We start from the raw sequence: 25,839 nt of genomic DNA on the forward strand, positions 1-25,839 counted from the left end.
AATATAAAATAATTTGTGTACTTTCACCTAAGCCTCTGAAATATTTATTTCATTACAATAATCACTGGACCGCGATTTTGCTTTGAATGTAATTTAAATGGCTTTCAAATGGTTTAAAGTTTTTAAAAAAAAAAAGGGGGGGGGGGGGGTGGGAGGGGAAGGGGCTATGTAGGATGCATAGCTTTGTTTTTAGTTGAAAAGGCAAATGACAACAGAGCAGTGGATGAAAGAGATGGAGAAAATAACGCGCATCTTTCTTTTTTTCTTTTTTTGGTCTGAATAACGTGCACCTTTAACCTGACCAAAAAGAAAACTACAGGAGGTCCGTTTGATGATAGTCCAAAAAACAGAATTTTGAACAAGTTAACTGATACAGAAATACACGATCATCGACCAAAAAGATAAAAGAAACACACGACCGAAAAAACCTACTGATACAGAAATTGCTTTTTGTACCACCCATTTTGCTACTTCTATTATCATTTTTAAAGTTTAATTTCTAAAAATGTGCTTAGTAGATTCTAAAAATCAAATTTCAAAAGTCGTTTATAAATTACTTTCAGAATATAATTTTTTGGAAGGTATAAAATCACTTTTAAAATTAAATTCCAGAAGTGATATATAACTAACTTTCTATATTTAATTTCTAAAAAATATAAATTACCTTAAAAAATTTAAAATGATTTACAAATGACTTTCAAAATTTAACTCAGAAAGGTATAATACATGCCTCGGAAAATTAAATTTCAAAAAATAATAGAATGTGCAAATGGCACAAAAAGGGAAGAAGGGACTAAAAAGTAACCACCCCGATACTGACGTACTTGAATCAAAAAAGAAACATACAAACTTTTAAGTTCGGGGGTGAGAAGGTATGTTTTCCACCAAATTATATTCTTATGCTCCAACGAAAGACGTGGAATAAGCTATAAGTGACTGCGACTTCTTTCTTTAATAGCTGGGGGATGTATGTGGACGCATTTTATGCAGTAAATTTCCCTCCTCAGAGGTTATTCACTATAAAGAAAAATAAAGTAAAAGTCTCAACCTTGGATCAAAAAAATTAATGATTAATATGACAAGCACAACAATAACAACCTTTATTTCTCTAAATAAAATTGACCATACTAATCACGCGTTATTGAATTCAATTAAAAATCAAATTAATATGACATGCACATGATTAACAAATCATAGATTTATTGAAATCCAACCCCTTAACGTTTGTTCCTCAATGGTTGAAATTTCCTTATGCACCATGGCATAAATCATTATCCTGTCTTATTAATACCACACTACTAAACATAGAACAAGTTGACCAAAACATATCTCTACAGTACACGCTTTTAGTAAGCCAATTTTCGTTGAAAACAAGAATTTACAGCCGTAGTTTAAATGAGGCCTCTAGTACGGCCAAGAGCCAACAATTCAATAGATCTTGTACAAATAGCACCTATTCCGGATAAAAAATGCACATAAAAGAATTAACTACACAAATCAGCAATTGGCAATAATAAAAAAGCATTTCTTCATCATTATTGTCAGAAAAGCATTGCCAGCAATCATTGGCAACATGTAATTGCCTTATCATTAAGAGACTGCATTATCAACAGTTCCTGTACTAACCACAAAGTAAAATTAAATGATTGGACACTACTGAGTATTAAACAAGATACACTATTTACAATGAATAAACGCAATATACAAAGATATCAAGGTTTTCAAAGAATGATAATATATTATTATGTACATCTAGCTACACCAATGGGGTCATTACACCTCAATGACATCCGTTTGAATAAGAATAGGATTAACAAGCACCATCCATATTTACAGCATATACAATTACTCTGAATCTCCGATAGAAAAGAATCAACTGACTGGTTGTTACTGTACATCTGCAGTCAATGCACATATTTAGAAGTGAGAAATGAGACACAAATAACACTTCAAGCATAAATAAGAACTCAATCTACAGCTTAAGACACACAAGTCACAGCTCTTTAAAAATGACTTTATTCCTAAAAATACTCTCTCCAAAAACAATGTTCAGGAATCAATGTTTAAAAATAACTCATACATTTAGCAGAAAGTTTTATGCATAAAGAGAATAGCATAAAGAAATGTCAGTTCAATAGTAGCTATCATATCATCTTGCAATGACATTCAAATAAACAGGCCAAAGTTTTTTCTCATGCACCTAACTTCAATTGATAAAGTGCATTTTTTCTTATCTTCTAACAAGAGAGGGCCCAACTCACATGATACACGGGAGACTGCCAAGCAGATTAAAAAATGCTCTTCTGAATCTGCTTGATCAGTAAAGCTGTATCACCTAAGTCAATCCTCACATAACAATCTGCAATTCTGCAAACAGATTTTAAAAAATATTTAGTGTTAAAATTGTAATGCCATTTATCACAAGACAAAATAACATGTCAAAAACGGCACCATTAATCAGTCTTCTTCCCAGGGTTGTGTTGGACAATATTTCTCCATGGACTCCTTTTTACGTTCAGGATCAAGGCTGCAAAGGGGGAGGGAGAAAAACAATGGTTATATCCAGTTTCGGAGAATTCAAGAGCTACTGAAAAAAGAAATTGTCAACTGAGAAAGAATCATTTAAAATCAAGTCAACTTTATGACAGACCTATTTCTAAATCCAAGGAGAGTACAGTGTACAGCACTGGCACAAGCTGAAGCAGGAGCTATGGCAGCTGCAGGAACTGCTCGAACAGCAGCAGCCAAGGCAGGTCCAGCACCTGAACCACGCTGGAATTTTTTCAAGGGGTTCTGAACTAACACAGCAGCAGATTTCCCCAGGCCATCACTAAGACTCTCATAAGCCTGTGAATTCAAAAGAAATAACCTTAATATAGTCAGGAAAAAACTACAGACCAAAATGAATTTCTGTTATTGTCCAAGCATCAATGTTCCCATGTCCAAGGGAATCAGTAAATTGAAATTTAAGCATACATTATGTGATGATACAAGCAACTTACCAAACAATAAACAGATGGTTGCAACAAGACAAATAGGTGCTAAATTTGCCACAAGCAACTCCAAACTACTCATCTAGTGTATTTTTACTACATGCATTTTTTATACCTTCCATGTAACACAGGCATAACAGAAGAGAAACACAATACATGACATTTCACCTGCTGAATTCCTTCTTGGGCATCATTAGGTTGATTAGATCGAACACTTGTTTTTGATTTATCTTTTACAGGTACAGGAACTGGAGAAGGTATGCTTGCGAGAATATATTCTGCAATGTCATGGGCTCCAGCTGCTAGATGAACTCCAAGTCCAACAGCTTCAAGAGAAATGCTACGAAGAAAGGCAATTGTACCTACAAAGATTTTTTAGCATTACTGAAAAGTGATTCAAACTATGGCAAATTAACATTAGAATTTAGGCATCCAGAAAACAAATCAAACAATTTTATAACCATACAAATAGTAGTTATTATAAAAGAGTAACCTCAATTTAGTCCTCCAAAGTTACATGTCCCACATTCAAACAACAACAAAGTTTTATCTCACTAGGTAAAGTCATCTACATGAATCAAACAATGTTAAAACCAAATTTTCAGAAATATTTATTACGATATTTCTTTTGATGACTTCCTCTGAGGTCCTTCGATCTTTACTCTTTGCATAGGGCTAAAGAAATAAAATCAGCGATGCCTCGATTGACCTTTACACATGTTGAAACTACCTTAACCAATTTTGTCATTTTCTCCTCAGTATGTGGTACTTCAATCTCTTCCTGTATACAACTATTTCTTATCCTGTATTTCTTCATGTGACCACACATCCATTTTAACGTTATCATTTTTACTACTCCCACTCTTCTCACATAAAGTCTATTCCAACCTTCACTACCATAAAAGATAGTTGATTATACTGTAGTTTGATAAAACTTCCCTCTAAACTTAATAGGTAGTTTGTAGTCATAAATAACTATCGATACATTTCAACATTTTAATCACCTGATACACATGTTTGTTAATGTTCTAATCATTCTATAAAATAGATCTCAAATACCTAAACTAAGAAACTTGTGATATGACATTATCTCCAATTTTAACCTCCAAAGCATTTTCATTACATTTCTTACTGAAATTGCAATGTATATTCTCTTGTTTCTATTTTCTACTCAAGCAAAAACTCTTTAAGTCCAATTTTATCTCAAAAGTTTAAATTTAGAATTAACCTCTATCCTTGACTCCTCAATCAAGACAGCTTCATCCACCAAGTAAATTTTATGGAATATTATTTACAACAAAAAAACATTCTTTATAAATGAGGAATTTTTCATAAAGAATATTTATAGTTCAGTAACAACAAAGCAACTAGCGAACAATGTATAAAGAAAGTGTGGTTAATGGGTAACTGCTTATTCACTTACTAATAAAAAGACTTTAAACTTCTCAAAATGAAAATCAAAACCTGTTTTTGAATTTTCAGACAACCTAAGCAATCAGCAAATCCTTATCACAATTTAAGAATGTCCACCACAATTTTATAATGTTAACTTTAAAAATAATAAATTTTTAAATTAGTTTTAGTTAAATAACAAACTTCAAATAATCAATTATTCCCCAAACGCAATACTAGAGATTGGCATCAATCAGTATTCATAACTAATTGAAACTAGGGTACTAAACTCCATTCCACCATATCGTTCAGTCACTGCAGCTGACACTATAAGAAACTATAATTATATTAGATTCAGTGATAGCAGAAGAATCTTATTGTCATAAACAATTGAAGATAGCAGTTTCATCTTTCATCAAGAAGGAAAATATTTAGTGAAAGATACAAATTAGGATATTGTCAATCATAAAGATAATGAAAGCCATAAAAGTTGCAATATCTAAATAAATACTTATGGGACTGACTTTCAGAAATGTCAGCATTACCAACAGATATCTCAGATAAACATTATGATAAGTTCTGCTATTGCAGCTTAGATTTTATATCCTCAATATAGCCAAATTATACAGGTACAACTAGCAAAGATATATCTAGCAATCTAACCTACCTCTCTGCATACCCTTGAGCACTCTCCGCTCCTTCTTGTAGCTCTCTACAGGTGATGAGACCAGCTTAGCAGCACCAGCTCCAACTGCAATCAATGACCGTACAGTAGGAAGCCCCCGCAGTAATTTATGAATCTACATATTGAAAATCATAAATGAAAAGGGCTCAAAAGTAATCCTGAGATCAAAGAATATAATCCCAGTTAGCATACCTGATTCTGAGATATATCTTCCAACCACTCCCCTACAGTAGTTTCACAAACACTGGCCCAACCATAGATGCCAGAAGCATGAACATGTTTCAGGTTAAGTTCAACCCCCTGGGAATTATACAAACATTATCATAGAATTCCAACAACATGCCCTAAGAACCTATTTTATATTTATGTAAATTTCACTTTTGGCAACAAATCACAAGAATTTATTTTCACAATAATTATCAGAAATAAATTTAGATGATTTTCAGAGGACACAACCAGAGTTGCCGTTGTGACAGTAATATAAAATCCTCATATCTGAGTGTCTATACACATGAAGCTCACTTTAAAAGAGAGTGGTTTTGAAATAATATCTGGATACTGACAAAATTAGGAGATAGAGGAATACTGTACACCCCTTGTAACTTAAATAAAAACAGAACCTGTCTGTCACTAGTACTCAGCCCATTAATATAGCAAAAATTGATGTTCTACTGTTACAACAATGATCCCATCAGGTGATAAGATGGGTAATTAGACAACTAAATAAAGCTACTACCATGGCAGGGTCCACTGAAGGGTAGTAAAATGTAATGAAAAATAAGAAAGAAATTCAATAAAAAATTAAAAAGGCAAATTTACCTTCCAAGGGACAAGATTTACAAGTTCTACATACTTTCCATGTCTTAATGCTGCTAGATCTACATGACTGGGACTGTAATCCACCCGAACATGAATCGGCCATATATCTAGCTTCTGAAACCAAAATTAAAATGTGAACAAATTAATATGACCAACTAGGAAAAAAAAAAAACTTATAAAATTAACATGTCCTGTATCATGTCAGATGATTATTAGATCATAAATTCATAAGTGTTCCTTGAACTTGATACTCACCAAAATACAATGACAAAATAGATGGGAGCAACATGTCCAATTGAATCAGGGATAAAATTTCTTCAGCTAAGTTCAGAAACTGGATTGATTGGTATATAAATTGGATTTTTCATATTCCTTTATAAACCTCCAGGCACAGCACAGAACACTATACAGTCCAAAAATATAAAAAAACAAAAAATTATAAATTTTATCACGTTATAGAACACCACTTGCCTGGAAGTAAGGAAGCAGTGCCTCTTGTGCAATTGAATGAAATGCAAGATCTTTACTCTTCTGAGTCTTATCAGGTGATTTTGAAGCCTCTGAATCTTGACAATTATTAGGAAACTGATCACTCGATGTGTTTTTTCTCCCAAAGAAATTAACAAGACAATCAAGCTGACATTGATGTAGATGTAATCGCATAGGTAGAAAAGCAATGTTTAACCTGAAAAGGAGAAAGAGAAACACTTACTTAATGTATGAGGAACTTCATACTTACTTTTCCAATATATTATTTAAAAATTTTTAGGGAATGCCATCACGTGGACTTTAGTTGTGAAGAAACATCAGGTTATCTAATATATCTACATATATAATAACACAAATAGATAGCCCTGAAAATTGTCATAAACAATGTAATTTCCATGTAAAGCTATAAGGAAGCAGGCAGCAAACATCATAAGCCATAACCAAAATGTTTGTAGCCTCAAGGACCGAGTCCCCCAGCTACAAGTTCACAACTACTTGAAGAAAGTTGAAGCAATTCCCAAACCAGTCAGGCAGTCAGGCTACAGCCTATTTTCAGTCACAACTGATTATGAGGTTTACAGACAGATAGATTATATAATCACCGACAAAAATGTCAGAATGGTATTATAGCACTTTACCTGTACTCCTCAAGGGGAGTAAGGGGATCTGGTCTCACTGCCTCTAAGTCCAATTTAAAAGCTTTTGAATTAGACTCCCTAGGATGACCTTTTGAGTTATAATATCCCAGTACCTTTCAATTAAAAAAAGAAATATTAAAACCTAGAACTTGTAGACTCCAAGATGTTTGATGTAAAGTCATGTAATTTAAAGCAACCAAACTTTCATGATTACCAGTATCCAAGGTGCATCTTGGCTTCTGTCATATAGATAAAAATCTTGAACAGATACAGACATCTTAGATACACGTAGTCCACCAACTGGAAATATATCATACTGAAATTTCATCCCAGACAATGAAAGTTCCAAGCAAACAGATGTGTCTCTCCCAGAATGGTGCCCATTTTTATCAGAGTCAAGCCAGTCAGAACCACCATACATTCTCCATCTTATATCAATTTTCTTAAGAATTACACGTCCACAAGTCTCACTATGTGATGAACTATCATTAGATGCAAGCATAAGTTGATGATCTGCAGCTTTTACTAATCCAGTTTGTTCATTTTCCTCCGAAATGTGGTTTTCTAATACTTTTAAAGGGGTTCCCCCATACCATCCACCACATCCTCTTTCAATCTCTCCATGTGCCACATTCCTCAATTTGTGTCTAGAAAGCTGATCAGAATGTACACCTAAAGATAGCTCTGACAGAGGGTGTAAATCAGACAAACAATAGCTTTCAATAATCTCTGGTAAGCAACCCTCTTGCAGAAATGCAGTGTGACTACCTTCTGGTCCTATTACAGGCACTGAATCAGTTAGAGTTAATTCATGATAGAGAACTTCAGGCTCATCCAAATTCATCTGACCAACCTCAATTAAGCTTCCATCAAGCGGCATGCAAAATCCTGACTCAACAGAATAAGATTGGCATGTATTATCGTTATTTACTTGAAATGCATCTTCACATATTTCATCCATCAAGCTGATTATACTAGATCCATCCATTGAAAATTTTTTAGGGGAGCACTGTTCAGAAGTTGAAGACATTGAGTCACATCTGAGATTATTACTTTCATTTTTAAATTCATTTCTTTGTTGTGCCTGTTGAACATTATCCCACCTATTCTGCAAATGCACAATAGATTCCTCCACATCAGGGGCAAATAATTGCTGAAGTTGAGCAGCCAAACGAATCAGATTAGCAGTTGTATCATAGCAAGTTTCCACATAAAGGTGAGATTTAGACAATTCCAGCTCCCAAAGAAGACCATTAACACAGTTTGTTTTCAAAATAGCCACCATAAATGCCTCCTGAGCAATTTTAACATACCCAGTTTTTCGAAGATGTTCAACACTATAAATGCCAGAGAGAAAATTCATCTCTGACATTAAATGAAGCAGAAGCCCCACGTCTTGCACTCTGATTTCAAAAACACTTTGAACTGTATCTGCTGAAGATGAATTTGAAAGAGTTAAGTTGGATGCAGCCAACAAACAAGAAACACATTGTTCCCACACATCTTTGACAGAAGAAAAGCCAGACTCTGAATTGAGGACGTCACCCTGAACCATAAGATTCTTCATATAGGGCTCGTAACTCAAAGCAATATCAATCAAGCTGAGAACAAAAGAAGTTGTGTAAGAGAGATTACGTTTCTTCTTTGAAGTATTAGTATCACCTGCATCTTTGGTATTAGAAGCAGGCAAACTGAAAAAGGATGATATAGCATCAAACCAATCCAAACGCCCACCTACAGCAATAACTGTACCACAGCTGACAGTTATAGATGTAAGATTACAGGAAATCTCTGGATCAGACAGATGTATGATATCAGAACCAGCACATTTAGAAGATAATGCATTAGAACCTCCTCCATCACCACGCTTCGTAGAGGAGCTGCAACATGTAATCAGAAGAAACTCATGATCAGGAACTCCAGTGATGAACCCCCACAACTTGCCTTCACCATGGGTTAATCGGAAGAAACTAGCAGCCTTAACACCACCAGTATTAGTGACAGACAGTAACTCAAACTTTTGAACCTTCAACCTGAATTGGTGCCACATTCCAGGAAGCTCACTCTTGATTGAACTTCTGATACTCTCAGATGTATCCCTATTAATACGAATTTCTACAGAATCACTTTCCATAAATACTGACGATTGTGAGACAGAAGATTCCTTCTCAACATTGACTTCCTTAGAAGTCACACATGTCAATGAATTTAGCATCTGAAGTAAAAGGTGATGTATGCCTTTATACTGAGAATCATTCACATTAATCACAACTTGAGATAGATGAACATGCATGAGAAATGATGAGCTTAGAATCATCTCTTGCTGAGTTTGGCATTTCCAATCTTCCATATATTTTACCTTTGATGCAGACGCAAACTCATACCCTCTTCCTCCAATATCATCTTTGCTCATTGATTGCTCGGAATTAGCAAATAATCTGGCTTTCTTAGCAATCCAAGTACCAGTCACTTGACCCCCTTGCCTAACAACACGAACAACAGAGAAACACCCCCTTCTACGAAAAATAGAAAGGAAACAACTAGCAGAAAATTTCTTATTCTGCACATCATTTGAGATGATTCTACTACCATTCTCATTACTTGTTGATGTGATCAAGAAGATGTCCAGATCACAAAAATTCAATTGAAGAGATTGTGCAGAAACTGAAGGAAATCTTTTGTCCAGATTTGCATTTGAAGTTTGACTATCATCCACAGTGCAACCCTTCTTTAAAGGTGATGATGAAGTAAAATCAAGAGCAATAAACTGTTCCCAGGAATATGAATTAGTATGATCCCCATCACCTTTAGAAGGAAAACACAGTAACACTCTTGCATTAGTAATTGATATATCACCATGCACACATTCTGTTGTGGAGAAGGATGTCACACAGGTACTAGAACCTTCCTTCACATCACTCTGAGATGATCCACACTTGTTATTTGAGGCTTCAGACAGAATTTCCTTTCCTTTATCATGCACTTCAAGTGATTTTTCAACCTCCTCTAGCAGATTCATAAGCACATTTATTACAGAAAATATTACCCAGAAAATAAATGGGGGCAAGTTCAGTGAGAATGAAGTCAACCCAGTCAAACGACCATCTGGTGAACTTGATTGCATTGAAAATTTACAATTTGTAACACCAGAAGTTCTAAACAATGTAACTTTCAGCAAGCCATCATTATTTACAAATGGAAAATCTGTTGCACCTGGCTCAATTAATGAAAGTGAATCCAGATTGTAAGAGGTAGACAAAGGGAGAGCATCAAGGACCTTAGCTTGGATGTGTTGAACCAAAGCACTTTGATTTTTGGCATCAATTCCGGTGTTCAAGATATTAGCAACTTCTATATGCTTCACCTTTCCATCAAGTGTCATGCCTTGAGGAAATGCCTGTTGAGATTACAATGAACTTAGAATTGAGAAATCTATTTAAAATCAGGTGGCAGACAGCAGATATAGGTAGATAGGTCTCACAAAGCAAGCACCATGGGTAAAGAGAACGCTAGGGGTTTTGGGAGAATGCACAGAAGCAAAATTTACCTGTAAAGCAAGAATGATGTCATTGCACTCTGCGCCAAGATAATCAATTTGTAATCCACCCTTGTGACCAATTTTAGGGTCAAGAGAATGATTTTGTTCATCATCACAGAAGGACAAAACAACAGAAACTCCAGCAAAAGTTGCTCTAAGATTGGTTTCCATATGTTGTTGTTCTGTTTATTAACATCATAAAATAAAAAACAAGTTAGTAACAAACAAACTATCTAACGGAAACATATACTTTGCATGAAACAGAAGTCTTCCATATCTTTGCCCGTATATAGAGACATGAAAAAATGAACATGCAAGAATGAACTGTATATATGAAGTTCAAGTGAAAACACATTGAAGATATGAACTTTCCATAATAACTACTTAAAAGAATATGTTGAGAAGTCAAGTACCAGATGGAATATGCAAGGATCCAGAAGCAAGGCTGGATGCAGCAGTAATAGCATTAAATACTGAATATGTCCAATTCCACATCCCACTGCTTCCTAAAGCTGATTGAGAATTTCTCATTCCATCAAAACATTCAAAAAACTGGTCCACACTGCAGGAAATCCCACAACAGAATTATCAACAGAGATGTCAGAGTCAATAAATAGAGAAAGACCTATAAAACACTAAAAATACAGAGTTGACTTAGCTCTCATGTACATAATATCTATCCTGCAGAAGTGATATAAGGGGACATTGTGAACATTAAAATTTACAATGGACACAAATTAGTGAAATCACCTGAAAGTAATTGTAAAGTTTAATTGATAATACAATGAACATAAATTATACTACCATGTTAAAGTCTTTAGACTCATCTGTAACACATGCAACGAGTAGAAATATTTGACTACTAAAATAGTTTCAACTGGAGAATTTCATTTTTTCTTTAAGAGGGGACAATTGATTGACAGCAAATGTTTAATTTGAAAGTAGCATAGGAAACTTTGCCATTCAACAAGATGGCACAAATAGAAAATTCTAATGATTAGATTGCAAAGTTAAGTGAATTGGTCAAACTTAATAAAATTCTCAGAATTGTCATTTGTCAAGATCTCCAGGACTGCCAACTACAATTTCTTTAAAAGGGGAAGAAAGACCTACCTTGCTCCAAAATCAAGTTCTTGAACACCATCTTTATGATTTATATGAGAAGATAATGGCACCCAATCTGATATAAGATGAGCAGTGGGAAGCAAATCTTCCGCAAGGATTTCTGGTTGGGTCAAAGAAGTGCAATCAACAGGCAAACTACCATTGCCAGTTATAATTTCACTGGTAGAATTTAATTGGGTGGATCCTCTTAAGTTGTGATTTGTGAAACCTTTGCCATTATTATTCAGATTCTTAAGAGTTTCCCATGACTGCAATAACCATTTAATTGCACTAGGTTGAAATCTTAACACTATGGGATCGACACAAACATCAGCATCCACCTTGCAAATGTCCAAAGAACCATTCTTCCAAGGAATGCTTAATTTTACGCTTCCACCAAATCCACCTTGTTTCCCAGTCATGACTGGACATGTGGCTTTATTTGACCCCAAAACAGGTTCACCACATCCTGCTTCTGATGCATGTTGAAAGTATAAATGGTTATCTTCATCATCTATTTTCAGAAGCTCGAGAACTGCTCCATGAAACTTTACAAAGTTTGTTAACTGGCTTATTCCAAGGACATCAACATTTGAATCAGCATCTTCAGACAGACTAGTTCCACATTGTATTTCAGAAATCCGAAGAACTAAGGTCTGATGACAATGTGCTTTATTGTCTTCATTGTCTAAGGATGGATCAAATGCAATAATTACATTTGTTATTTTAACATGGAAGCTTGTGAGCAACCACTTTATCATCTTTGCAATTGTTTTCACACCTTCATGAACATCCACTGAAGTTGACTTCAGAGCATCATCTGCTATTTCATGGTCAGTCCGTGTTGAGCTACATTTAAGGCGACAATCATCACTAATGTCAGAGCCACAAGTTTCATCTTCACTAGTTGAGATTTTATCTGTGCATGGAGAAACTACTAATTCAAGCTGATTCACTTCAACCTCACAACCTTTACCACTCCAAGGCATTTTAATCAACAGGTAGCCAATGGATCCTTCTTTGACCATTAGAGTTGATGTCTTGCTAAACTGTTAAACATGAGCAAAGTAAAGCAATAAGCTAATGAAATAAATAAATAAATAAACAAATACTCTTGATGATTTTGAACTGAGAACATCTTCAAATTCAATAAAAATAACCTTAGAGCTACTTTGCTATAAAACATACCCAGCATTAAGAAGTCACATTATTATTCCTATGACAACCACCATTTAACTTCACCAAGATGGCCAAAGTTATATATTATTAGCTTAAAGGCCACATAACTTTATATCCTAACCTTGATCCAATTATATCAGTATTTGTGTGTGTGTAAACTAACTAAATTTTAGTCTTTGGCTGATCTCTTGGGTGTTGTTAACACTATTGTATGCTTTCATTTCATACATTCACATGCACAAAGCTTCATTCTTTCACTATTAATTAATCTAACCATTCATCGCTTAGGCAACTCAAAGTATTGCAGCCAACGGTATATGAAGAGGAAACAGGCACCGTGTCTCATTTTATCAATTAAAATAAACAACAGAAATGCCTAGTCCTAGGAATTTCCGATAAGGAAACAAAATTGAGGAAGAGAAAAAAGAGAAGGCGAGCATTATAACCTTGGCGTTTATGAAGTCGACGTTGAGAGCAAGATCGGTGAGCTGAATGGTGCCTTGGGAGAGTTGAACATCGAGCTGGTCGAGGTCGATGTCGCCGAGAATGAACTGTCCCAATTTCTTCTTGAGGAAGAATTTGCAAACCCTCTTAAGGGCCCAACGGGAGAAGGTGGCCTCCGCTGACTTGGCAATGTTCCGCCACGGGAACATGGTTGCGGTTGCGGAAAGGGGAATTGGGCGGAGGTTGGGGCCAATTAGGGTTCGCAGACGAAATTAGGAGATAGGAACGGTGAAATCGGAGGGCTTGCGATGTTTGGGGGTGGCGGCGACGAACCATAAAGCTCCATACGAAGGCACGCAACCACGAAGTTGTGGGATGAATAGGAACGAATTTTTAATTTAAAAGTTAAACTAAAAAAATGGATTCTACCATCTACTTTTTCGTCCTTTCTTTCCGTTTTCGCCTCCAACTTCTTCTGCTCCAGCTCAACTAAATTTTAATTTTCGCTTTTTAAAATCAGCTCTTTCTGTTAAAAACTCTGTTAATTATTGGCAAATAAACAAGCTTTTTTACGAACTAATGAGTTTGTTTTTCTTTTTACATTGTATAACTTAACTATTATTAAATCAAAATAAATTTTTAATTAAAACATTAAAAATATATTAAATAATATATATATATATAAAGTCCTTAATTTTTAATTATTATTCACTTTTTACTATTAATTTATCTATATTTTATTATTTTTGTCTTTAATTACAATATATTTTATTCAATTATTATAGTTACGTACGTAAATACTTTTATTCATTATTTTATAGGCCGTACAAATTATAATTTATATTTTATTATTTTCTTTATAACCAATAAATAATTATTTTATTTTTAAATATTATTAAAGATTTATAATAGGTAATAAAATTAATTATTAACAATATTAAATAAATATATTTATCTTAATATGATTTATGTATATTAAAATAATTTTCTTTAATTTAAAAACTAACTCATAAAGTAATCATAATTTTATTCTCTTTCTCACCTTACTTTTTCTTCAACTACATTTGTCAAAAATATTAATAATATATATTTATATATATATATTATTTATCTTTTATTTTGACTGTATATAATTATAAATTTTTGGTACATATATTATTAGTCAAAATAAAATATAAATATGATAAATTATATATAATATAATATAATTATTTTCATTAAATAAATAATTAAAGCAACGTTATATATACACAACCATTTTAATAAAATACTTTAGTTTTTAATTTTCTATTTTCTCAACAAATTTTAAGATTCTTTTTAAAATTCCTAAAAAGCTTTTACATTTTCATGTTTGAAAATATTATAATATGTTTTATGATATTTTAAAAGTACACCGCCACTAATAATGATAATAATAAATTATATTCTTATTCTTATTTTATTGCATTATTTAAGTAAGATTATATCTTTATTTTATAATTTCAAGATTTACACTGTAAATTTGATTATTATTTTGTTATTTTTTTCAGTTTTTCCTCTTTAATTATAATGTATAGTATTTCATTATCATACCAAATAAATAAACATAAAAATATTATAATATTAAAATTTAAATAATAAAATAATATATAAAGAATTAATATTTTTAATGATATAGTAATTTATAATTGAGAGAAAACATAAAAATATTTATACTGTTAATATATTTTAATTAAATTTATAATTTATTAGTCAAAGATATTTCTAAAATAAATTTAATAAAATCATATTTTGGTTATAATTTTTATTATTAATTATTATAAATAAAAATTATTTTTGTCAATTTGCACATAAGTGAGAGAATTTAAATAGTTATTTTAAAATTATTGTAATACTTTATATAAAAAAAATATTAAGTGATTGACTAATCTTTGTTGTTTTCTCCCATCTTCGTTGACATTTTTTTTTCCTTCATTTGATTTTGTTAAAGAAAATATGTTTCATTTGTCTTAAATAAAATATACCTTAATAGATTTAAGAAGTTTTTGGACCAAAATTTATATATATTAATAGATTTTAGAAGTTTTTGGATCAAAGTTTATATATATATATATATATATATCATTGTTTAGAGAGTGTGTTATGACATTCTTTCTAAAGAAATATATGTTTTAGTATTGTATTCTTAGAGAAACTCTTGATCGAAAACTAGATAAGTCTCTAATTTTTTAAGTTCTTAGAGAAAAGGTTTATACACATATCATTGTAAATTTTGTATTGAGACACTGTTGATTTGTCAAGTTTAAAATAAAACTTCGAACCATTACTTGTTAAATTTGTGCTTAAGAATTGATTTATGCTACTACTTTTTGTTTGACAGTTGATGCTACTCTCTTTTGCCTAAAAGAAGTTTTACTGCACTACTTTTAAGTTAAATACTCAATTTGTAATGGTTTCCCATATTGATTTCAAACCCTTCAAAGCATAGCCTTATTCTTTGGTTTCCCTCCTTTCATTTTTTCCTTGTTTGAATGAAGGTGTACTGCAGTAGTACAACAAAGTTGATGGTATGCATCAACATCAACTTAAGTCACACTTTGTTTTTGACTAAATACTTTCTAATAAATTATTTTTTGGATTAATCTTTGAGTAGACTTATGCTTTTTGAATTGCATAGCAATTTAAATTAAAGGTTTGGAAGCAAATTTTTCTTTTTTTAAGCCCAATATTCCTAGTAACATTTAAAGTTATCATGTATAATTTTTCTTAATTTATTTGATTGATTATGTCTTATGATTCTTACTCTCTAATATAGGTCTAGCATTGGTCTTTATCATAGATTTTTTTTTTATTATTGAACAACATAAATATATTATTTTATGGTAGTAGAATATGAGAATCTCAACAAAAATAATGTATTAGCTCTTTGAAGAGTTAATTAAGTATAATTACTATTTTATTTTTAATGTTTATTATGCTTATAAATTTATCATATTTTTATTCATTAGTTGTTTATAATAATTTTAATAATTTTTTTTATCTAAAATACACCTAAGAGTTTGTTGATCTTTTAATAAATGTGTCAATTAATCGCATAAATAATTACAAATAAAATTATCGTCCTTTTTAAAGATTAGTAGATATTATTATAATTTTTATTATTCTAATTAAAATATCTGACCGAAATTATTTATATTTGTAAATGTATCTATTAGTTAAAATTTTAGAAGATTAAAGATAATAAATATAAGTAAAATAGAAATAATATAAGTGTTGAAATGCATAAATTTAAAGTTAACATTGGACTTCATCATTCATTCTCCTCTTTATTATGACGATTTAATACATTAAAAACTATTCTATAAAAGCATATGCAACACTGTTACATAACCTTATATTAATTCTTTACATACAAGGTTTCTATGAGTATTTATTTAATAGTGATTCTCTAAATATTCAATGAATCATCTAACATTAAAAACAAGTGTTAAAGAATAATTCACATATTAAAATCTATTCCTAGTATCACAATATACTAAGTAAATTTTATTCAATCTAATTCTAAAGTTTTGATCTTGTTACGAGAATTCTATATTTAGATGTATATTTAGATGTATAAATTTAATAATTTTGTATTTTCTTTATCATTGCATTTTCTATTGCAATTAAATTTATTTAAAGTTAATGTCACTTATATTATTTTCTTCAAAATTATATTTTACTAACGAATAAGTTGAGAATACTTTTACCATCCCTTCCTTTCTAATTATTTTTTTTATAGCAATCTCTTGCTATTTCTTACGACACTGAAGTTTAGGTGTTTTTAATTCTTGAAGATTTTAAAATTTTTTTCTATTCAACAGGTTCAAAGTCATGATAAAAAATATATAATTAATATTTTTATTTTTAACCAATGTTTTAATGACAGGTATTAGCATTTATTTATATATATATTATTAACCTCAATTTTAAGGATTAAATTTATAAGATTTTATTAAAATAATATTTATTGTATTAAAATTATAAAAGTATGATAAATATTTTTAGATAAATCTTACTATTTTTAGTGCTTAAATTCAGCTTTAAAAATTGAATTATACATTTTTTTTTATATATATAGATACTCGTTAATAACAGAAAAGAAGGTAATCGTATAAAAAAAAATACTCATTTATTTCCTCTAATCCTAATTATAATTTTTTATAAAGTTTATCACAATTTTTTTTAAAAAATTGATATACAAATATTAATTATTTTTCCACAAAAGACTTTAATAAAAATAAAGTAATAAATTAATAAAATCAGTATAATTTTGAAGCTAATAAAAAATTTCAATATACATTATTTTTTTTAATCATTCAAAATTGATAATGGAGTCTATATTTTAAGTTCTTAATTCATTTGACATTTTTCTCATTTAACTCTTACAACGCTTTCCTTGAACTTTTGCTTGATCAGAATCTTGAAAGGTCATTCATAATTAGAAACCCGTATATGTATTTATTTGTTAGTGTAGCTATAAGCAAGTTTCTAGCATTTGTTTCGATTACTCGAATTTTCCTTGATGAACTGACATATAATAATCTTGCATTCTTTAGATGTGAGGCAATGATTATTTTGACCTTTCAGGAGGGTCTAAGCCTAACTTAGCTGATCTGATGCCTTTGGGGTTTTATAACCCATAACACATTTGAGTTATAGCAAGATATGGTGGAGTATTGCAAGAAAAACTTCTAAGACTAAAGTTTATGTTGGATTTTTAGTCCCGAAATTTGTGGGTTTCAAAATCATAATTTGCTTTTCAAAATAACACTGCGTTGTGGTATTGGTTATTTGCGTAGGCAGGTTTTGTGAACAAATGAATCCTTGAAAAAATTATTCATATCTATTATAATTGTTGCTGTTGTAAAGATTAAAGAAATCTGAGTTGTATCAAAGATTCAAGCATCTATTTTCATGTGATGTTTAAAACATTATTTTTAGTCAATTTAATACAATATTTGACAAGTTTAATATGCAGTTTGATGTGATCAAGGATCTGAAATTGAAAATCTTAAATTGATTGATAAATATGAATATGATATAAGGATCTTTAAAGTTATATTACACGAATAAATTAATGTATATTAAATTATAATAAGACCGATATGAAAAAAGATTTCAAATATTTGAAAGTTAACTTTTTATTTTTACTTTTTTTGCTAAATGAAAGTTAACTTTTTAATACACATGCTGCATTAGTTCTCACATTAATGTTTTTACTTTTAAGAGTGATGACTTATCTATAATACGAAAATAGTAGTATTCTTAAGATACAGTATATTACACAATGTTTTCATGATCACGTCGTGTAAATATATATATCATTATATCTATAAATCTTCTAACACATTTTTATTTATTGACTAAAATTTAATAAAAATTATAAAAATATGAAAAAAATTACAAATGAGAAAAGGTAATACTTAGAGATAAATTTTATAATTTTTAGTAAACTTTAATTAATAACTATGTTAATAGCATTTTTCTTCTCAAGATAATAAAATTTTATATTAATGAATTAAGAAAATATAAAAGAATATATAAATACGAATTGTGAATACCCCACCTTTTCCCTGAAATTTTGATGCGTTTTGAAAGTTGTTAAATTTTTAAAAAATATCATGTTAGTTTTTATTTTCATTAAATGAAATTTAAAAGAACTAAAGGAGTGATATGTTAATAAGTTACATGGCACAATGGTCTCCACATTACGTTGCTATTTTGATATTAATCATTACACTTCTATTTTTTCATCTATTTGACCCACATGCTCTCTTTGTCTTGACTAGAACAAATTTTCTAATTGCATATCTAATGTGAATCTTCCTAACTTACAAGACCCAATTCCTTGCCAAGTTGTTTGGAGAAAGGAAAATTTTTTAAATTATAAAAATCCTTACCACTTTCGTGATAAAAAATAAACTATGTCTTTTTAAGGAGAAACATACATCAAAAACAGTTATCATGGATATATCTTTCGACTAAAATGAAAAAACCCTAGGTTCCTACACTTTGACGAGTATGGACTTGTGAAAATATTTAAGTCTTAAAAATCTCATTGAAGAAATTACTTTTTGACATGTTTCTATGAAGACGAACATAAGAGCCTCATTTTTTATTGAAAAGAAGTCTACATTTTGAAGAGTTTTTGAAGGTTATAAGAAAAGTCTCATTCTTTGTCAAAAAAAATGCTTAATTTTGAAGAATTTTGGAAGGTCTTGAGAGGAATCTTAATTTCTTTCGAAAAGAGTATTGATTTTCAAGGAGTTTTAGGATTTTCAAGCCCCCAAATTGAAAGGAGCTCATAACTTGTTTAAACTAGAATCAATTAGAAAAATTATTTTAAGTTCACGAGACTAGATGAGCTCACAAATTTTGCTTAGAATCAGTCAAAAACAAGAATCAACAAAAAAATTGTTCTAAGTCCCATTCTTTGTCAAAAAGAAGGCTTAATTTTGAGAAATTTTGGAAGGTCTTGAGAGGAACCTTAATTTTTGTCGAAAAGAGTATTGATTTTCGAGGAGTTTTGAAATTTTCAAGCCCCCAAATTGAAAGGAGCTCATAACTTGTTGAAAATAGAATCGATAAGAAAAATTATTCTAAGTCCACGAGACTAAATGAGCTCACAAATTTTCCTCAAAATCAGACAAAAGCAATAATTGACAAAAAAATTGTTCTAAGTCTACAAGAGTTTTTTGACAGGTTTCCTCAAAATTTTTCAAAACATAAAATGACAAGAAATTTATTCTATGGCCTATATGCAAGATGGAGTCCAAGAAGTGAGAAAACATGACAAAAAATCACAAAGTTTGAAGCGACTATAAAAGGAATGGTTACCAACAATTAACACCAGTTGAAGATCAAGGAATCGTAGGCACAAAGAAACGATTGTGGGCAACAACAATTATCGAGAAGGCACGATCATGAACGGTTGTGGATAATAGCAATAGAAATTGAAAAGAATTACGCACAAAAGGCAGTTACCAAGAAATATCCGTAAAAGAAGGAGAGAGGTTGAGATAAACCGCATATAAATATTACAAAGTTTCATATTTTGGAGGACGACTTTTTGCATCCAGACACTGCACCTAAAACTCTTTACACGCTGAAATTCTGTACTGAGTCAGACATCAGCTACCAAGAGACACACAACTGTTGTTGTTCATTGCTAAAGTTGTACGTTTACTTTTTCTGTAATTTATTTCCAGTTTCATTTTATGTTTCTTGTTCCTACAATTACGTCTTTGTTTAGTACATTTTTGTAATTACGTTTAGTTTGATATTGTTTCTATTTCATCATTATACTATTTCTGCTTAAATTTATGTTTTATGACGTAAATCTGAATTGTTACGTTAAAAACACTTAAAAGAATCTAAAGATAACCTAAAACTCAGTTCTAAGTTGCTCTTGAATTTATTTATTTACTATTTACAATTTTTACCGTAAACACAAGTATTTGCACATCCTTACTTAGGCATAACACATACTCACTTAAGGACAAAATTGATGATGGAGACTGTTCTCTCACCCCATTGCTCACATTATGTTTTTTCATTTAGTTCCTCTAGTTTAAGGTTCCACAAACCTTGATTCTAAAGCTCTTTAGGCCTTCAAAACTGCTTGAGACACATCCAAGGCTCCATTCACCCCTTAACTTCTTTCACTGAGTTACGGGTTTTGAGCTTCAAGGGAACCACTTTTTTGGTCCTGTTCCCAGCCTCTCCAACTTCGCTGCTTTGAAATTTCTCCTTTGTTCTCTCAACAATTTTTTCAGTGAGTTTTTGGTGATCGTCACATCATTTTTTGCTTGTACCCGTCTTAATTTGTCATATAACAACTTCTTTAGTGTTCTCGATGGACATCACGTTGCTTTTTCACTTGTACCCGTCTCGATTTATCTCACAACAATTTCTTCGTGAAAATTCCTTGTTCACTTAACCATTTGACTCACCTCCTCACTCTCCATCTCAAGAACAACCACATTCCCAATGCGAACCTTCACAGCTTGCAAAACAATGTCATTCTGTCATCTATTATGTTATTTAACGTGTCAATTTATCATTCTATTAGCTCTTTTTAATATCATTTAATGATAAATATTAATATAAATGATGACAATGTTAGAAACTAACATAATATTTTTTAAAATTTAAAGACAAAATTACAGATGCATACAAATTTAGAGGCCAAACATGGTATTTAATTTAAATAAAATGATTATGACTAAATTTTTTAAAGCATTTTAAACAAGCAGATCATTCAAGCTCATAGTCCACTCTCTTGCTCACTCTTGAATTAGACACATATTTAAAATTTTAATAAATATAATTCAAACATATTCTAAATTATTGGTTAAAAAATATTAAAAGATACAAAAATTATGTGAATTACGTCATTTCTTACTCCTAATTTATTAATTATTTTTTATATTTTTATAGTTTTTGTTTAACTAATAATTATAAGTGTGTTAAAAAAATATGTTTTTAGCACTCTTTTTAAATCAATTGAGTTATACCACTGAACAAATATATCAACTATAGTTATTTCAATTCAACATGTAATTTCGAGTTTAAATTCTAATGTACGCAACTCTGTTAAATATTTGGAATATGAACTTTATTGCCATAATTAGTCTTAATTATCTTACTCAAACATGGTCATTTTAGTCGTAGTCTAGACAAAAAAAAATTAATTGAGCTATAATAATTATTAAAAAAATAATATATTTTTATAAAATTATTGAATAAAATGGTATATATACCAATAAAGTATTCAACTTCTTATATATTGTTTCGATCCATTTTTTCTTTTGTTATATGATTGATCAATATTTGAAATATTAAAATAAAATTTATTATTCCATCAAATAAATCATTAAAATTAATAGATTTAATATCAAATGTATACATTTTTACATATTAAAATAATTTATGTTTATTTAAGTAAATGTTATTTTTCTTTTCAACTGTATTATGTTTTTATATATAATTATTTCTCTTTTATCGTAAACTATATTATCAGTTTATAATTAATTTATATTTTAATAAATAATTAAATATTTATACTTCTATAGTTTATACCCTCGCGGATCACACGGTCAATACACTAGTTCATTAAATTGAGAAGGCACCGAAGCAAGCACCGAACGATACAAAGCAGGTGGCCGTGCCTAACAAATAATTCAAGACATAAAAACAAACTCAAGTAAATAATTCAAATAAATACAAAATTTCGATACCATTTTAGGGAGAGTTAAAAGCTCCTAGTAATAATTTAAATCTGCTTGTCTTAGTTTTTTATTAAGATTTATGGGGTTGTAAAATATGTGTAATAATAGAACAAAAAAAATTGAATTTTATATTTAAGTCAGAAGAAAAAAAAAAACTTTGCCATTATTTAAATATTATTAGTATTATTTAAACTTAAAATATAAATTTTATTAAATAAAAATATAATAATTAATAAACAACACTAATAATACTTAAAAAAATTTAAGTTTTGTCATTTAATTCATTCGGTCCATTTGCCTGCTATTTTGTTTAAGTGATCAATCGTGTTTGGTACATTCTCTTCTTGTGTCTTTTCCGAGTTGTCCATGCGGGAGTTATTGTATGGATTGGTCAGGTAAAAGTAATTTATTAAAAAATAGGATAATATTATTTTGAAAAGGAAATTTTATTTATTGATGTATCCCTTGAATAATTAAATAAATGTATAAATCTCTTTTTATTACTTAATTATTTTAATAATGATAACTTTATTTAAAAATTCAGTTTATTATATGATTAATAATTTTCCTAACAACAAATAAATACTATTAAGGGTTTTTAGCTCTGTTAAATGTAAAAACATATGATAACAGAGCAAAAATGTAAAACATATGTATTATCCTAAAAGAAGAAAAAATAAATAAATAAGAATTAACTTTAACATTTCTTTTATTTGGACAAATTAATTTAAAAATTTTAAACTAAATTAATTGTTGTAATTAATAATAATTATTACATGAGTTAAAAAACGTAAAATACCCCCTTGTTTTATCAAGCAGCGGGAAAATTATCATATTAATAAGGTTGATCTGGTTACTTTTGATAAAAATATATTTTTTTACAAAAATAAAATATAATACAAATTATTTTTAAAAACAAATCAAACAAGCTCTTAATTTCCAATATGCAACACCCGTGAATATCAAGTTCCGGAACATATATGAATTTGGTTTCCAAAGAACAGTTGCTCTAACCTTCTTTAAGTGTGCTTCAGCATATACTATTGCATCTTGGATATTTCGTTCAATATTGATATCAAAAGATAGTAGGATCATCCCCTTGGAGATGTCATTAGAAATTAGTAAGTACTTAGATATACAGTGTTTTTACTTTTACCAAAATTTTGGCTAGGGTTCTTATGTCATTGCAATCATAAGTTGTTGTAGTATCTTGGGCAATTAAGTATGAACTTTAGCCAGAAATTTCGGTGAGGAGGCTACAAAAGTTTATATTGCAATTCTATTATTTTTTGAATATTTCTTCTTTCTTTAGGAGTGTATTGCACGAACTTCTCAAATCATGGTTGAAGCATAATGGTTGGAGAAACAATTATCCTTTTCAGTATCTTCCTCGTCCCCACTCCTTATTTTAGGTCCTGACCCCATTTTCCTCCCTTAACAAGAGGCCATATACATACATTACAAATTTACAATTTGACAATATAGCTAGAATTTCATTGTTCCCCCTTTATCAGTAAATAAAAATTAAATAGTTTATTTATTAATTTCAAAAATGAAAGAAAAACTAATAAAATAAATAATGTAAAAATGTAATTATTAATTTATATTTTAAATATAATATGTTATTTTGAAATTTTTATTAAAATATATATACACATGTAGTTGATTAAAATTATTTTAAAATTATCTTTTGAAGCAAATATCTCACGACATAAGAAATATAATATTTAAACATTGGTTATCACTTTACTTTCTTATTTAGAGTTCTCACCCCTCCCCTTATTTTTATAGGGATTATCTCCTTTTCTCATAGTCTTTTATCCATTATAAATGAATTTTTCTCCTTCTTTTATGAATTTTTTTCTTTTTTCTTCCTTTATTTTTTTAACATAATTTCTCCTTTGATCACCATATTTGCCTTTCCTTCTCCATCAACTCACTAGTTTTTTTTTTAATTATTTTTTTTAATTTTTTTAATTTTTTTAATTTATCAAAACCATCGTAGTTAACTCCAATCTATGGTACAAATACCTCCATTAATATTTTTTAATGTCTTTCCTTATTTATTAAGGAGTTTTATTGTTTCATCAACAAAACCTTGAATCAAGATAAAGCAAAAAAAAAAAAAAAAAAGGACAATGAAAGGGTGTAGGTAAAAAAAAATTTGCTTGAAATGAATGGTTTGATTATGGTAATAAAGATGACCATGATTAAATGGTTTGCTTGTTTGTTTTGTTATTTACTTATTTTGACTAAGCATGCTTTGATATGTAGTTATTATGCATTGAAACATTATTGTATCACTATTAAGGTTGATAATTTTCAAAAAGCTTTAAACTATTAAGAAAATATATTTATCAATTGTAATTATATGAAGTGTTTTTAATTCTTCTAGTATCGTTTCTATAAAGATTATATTTACAATCACCCAGTACTAAAATTTAATGAATATTAAATAAATTAAATATCAAGAGATTTTAAGATGTTATTATTAATGGTTTTAATGAATAAATAAAAAACATGCACTACAAATTAGAAAGTATTGAATAATGCCATGAGCTTCAATTTCCTCTTGTGACTACTTAAATATAACCCAATTCAATTTTACTCCATTATATTGACTTGATCATCAATCACTAATTAATATTAATAACTACTTAATGATCATAGAAAAGTGATAATATTTTTATTTGAATACTACTCTAATGATCATATAAATTAACACAAAATAATAGCATTAAGACTCATTATATCTATTACATTTAATTAATTAATTGATAGATTAGTAAAAAAATTGATACCTTAATACCTAATTATCTCTTAGATTTGTCAACCTATTAAAGGCATGATTGTCTATCAATTGATAATTGTGATTAACCCTTAAATGACCTTATCAATAGTTATATAAAAACAAAGAAATAATTTTGATTAAACATCTAATATCAATATCATAAATTTAATCTGAGATTCACAAATGTTACATCTCAAGTATCCAGCTTAGTCCTATAGTGAGAAACATTTAGTTACACATGACTCGAACAAAAGAGAATGAAAAAATCTTTATAGCTGAACAAAGAGTGCAACTTTTACAATATGTACATTAACATAGAAGCGTGTTAAACTTAAACATGTCATTTATAGAGATTTTGGATTAATAGTACTAGGCATGCTAATTTCATTATTTAACATAATTGATTTATTTTTATTTCCATTTCTCTAATCTTTGCTTCCTAATATAGTCTTGTGTGTTTGTTACTATGCATAAGAAAATTAGCCTAACATAAACATAAATTAATAGATTAATTAA

At 29.7% G+C, this 25,839-nt stretch overlaps 1 protein-coding gene across 2 annotated transcripts; it reads right to left on the reverse strand.

Annotated features, from left to right (window-relative positions):
• Positions 1-869: 869 nt before the first annotated feature.
• On the reverse strand, positions 870-13,653 carry LOC113857718 (autophagy-related protein 2). 2 transcript variants are annotated; one of them, XM_027489872.1, is made up of 16 exons: positions 13,284-13,653; positions 11,668-12,707; positions 10,968-11,116; positions 10,564-10,736; positions 7,231-10,413; positions 7,017-7,129; positions 6,361-6,574; positions 5,890-6,003; positions 5,263-5,370; positions 5,053-5,185; positions 3,162-3,355; positions 2,651-2,847; positions 2,449-2,527; positions 2,262-2,386; positions 1,780-1,898; positions 870-1,017 (listed from the first exon to the last, which is right to left on the reverse strand). In XM_027489872.1, the coding sequence occupies exons 1-13, from the start codon at positions 13,488-13,490 to the stop codon at positions 2,458-2,460; spliced, it is 5,895 nt and encodes a 1,964-aa protein (XP_027345673.1). In that variant the 5' UTR covers positions 13,491-13,653; the 3' UTR covers positions 870-1,017; positions 1,780-1,898; positions 2,262-2,386; positions 2,449-2,457. The 2 variants fall into 2 exon arrangements, with proteins under 2 accessions (XP_027345673.1, XP_027345674.1); XM_027489873.1 differs by lacking the exons at positions 870-1,017; positions 1,780-1,898; positions 2,262-2,386; ... (1 more) ...; positions 2,651-2,847; positions 3,162-3,355 and adding an exon at positions 4,668-4,712 and having other exon boundaries at positions 5,053-5,136.
• Positions 13,654-25,839: the final 12,186 nt, after the last annotated feature.

The sequence above is a fragment of the Abrus precatorius genome, unplaced genomic scaffold (genome assembly GCF_003935025.1).
Source record: "Abrus precatorius isolate BTA unplaced genomic scaffold, Abrus_2018 Scaffold2, whole genome shotgun sequence".
Lineage (NCBI taxonomy): Eukaryota > Viridiplantae > Streptophyta > Magnoliopsida > Fabales > Fabaceae > Abrus > Abrus precatorius.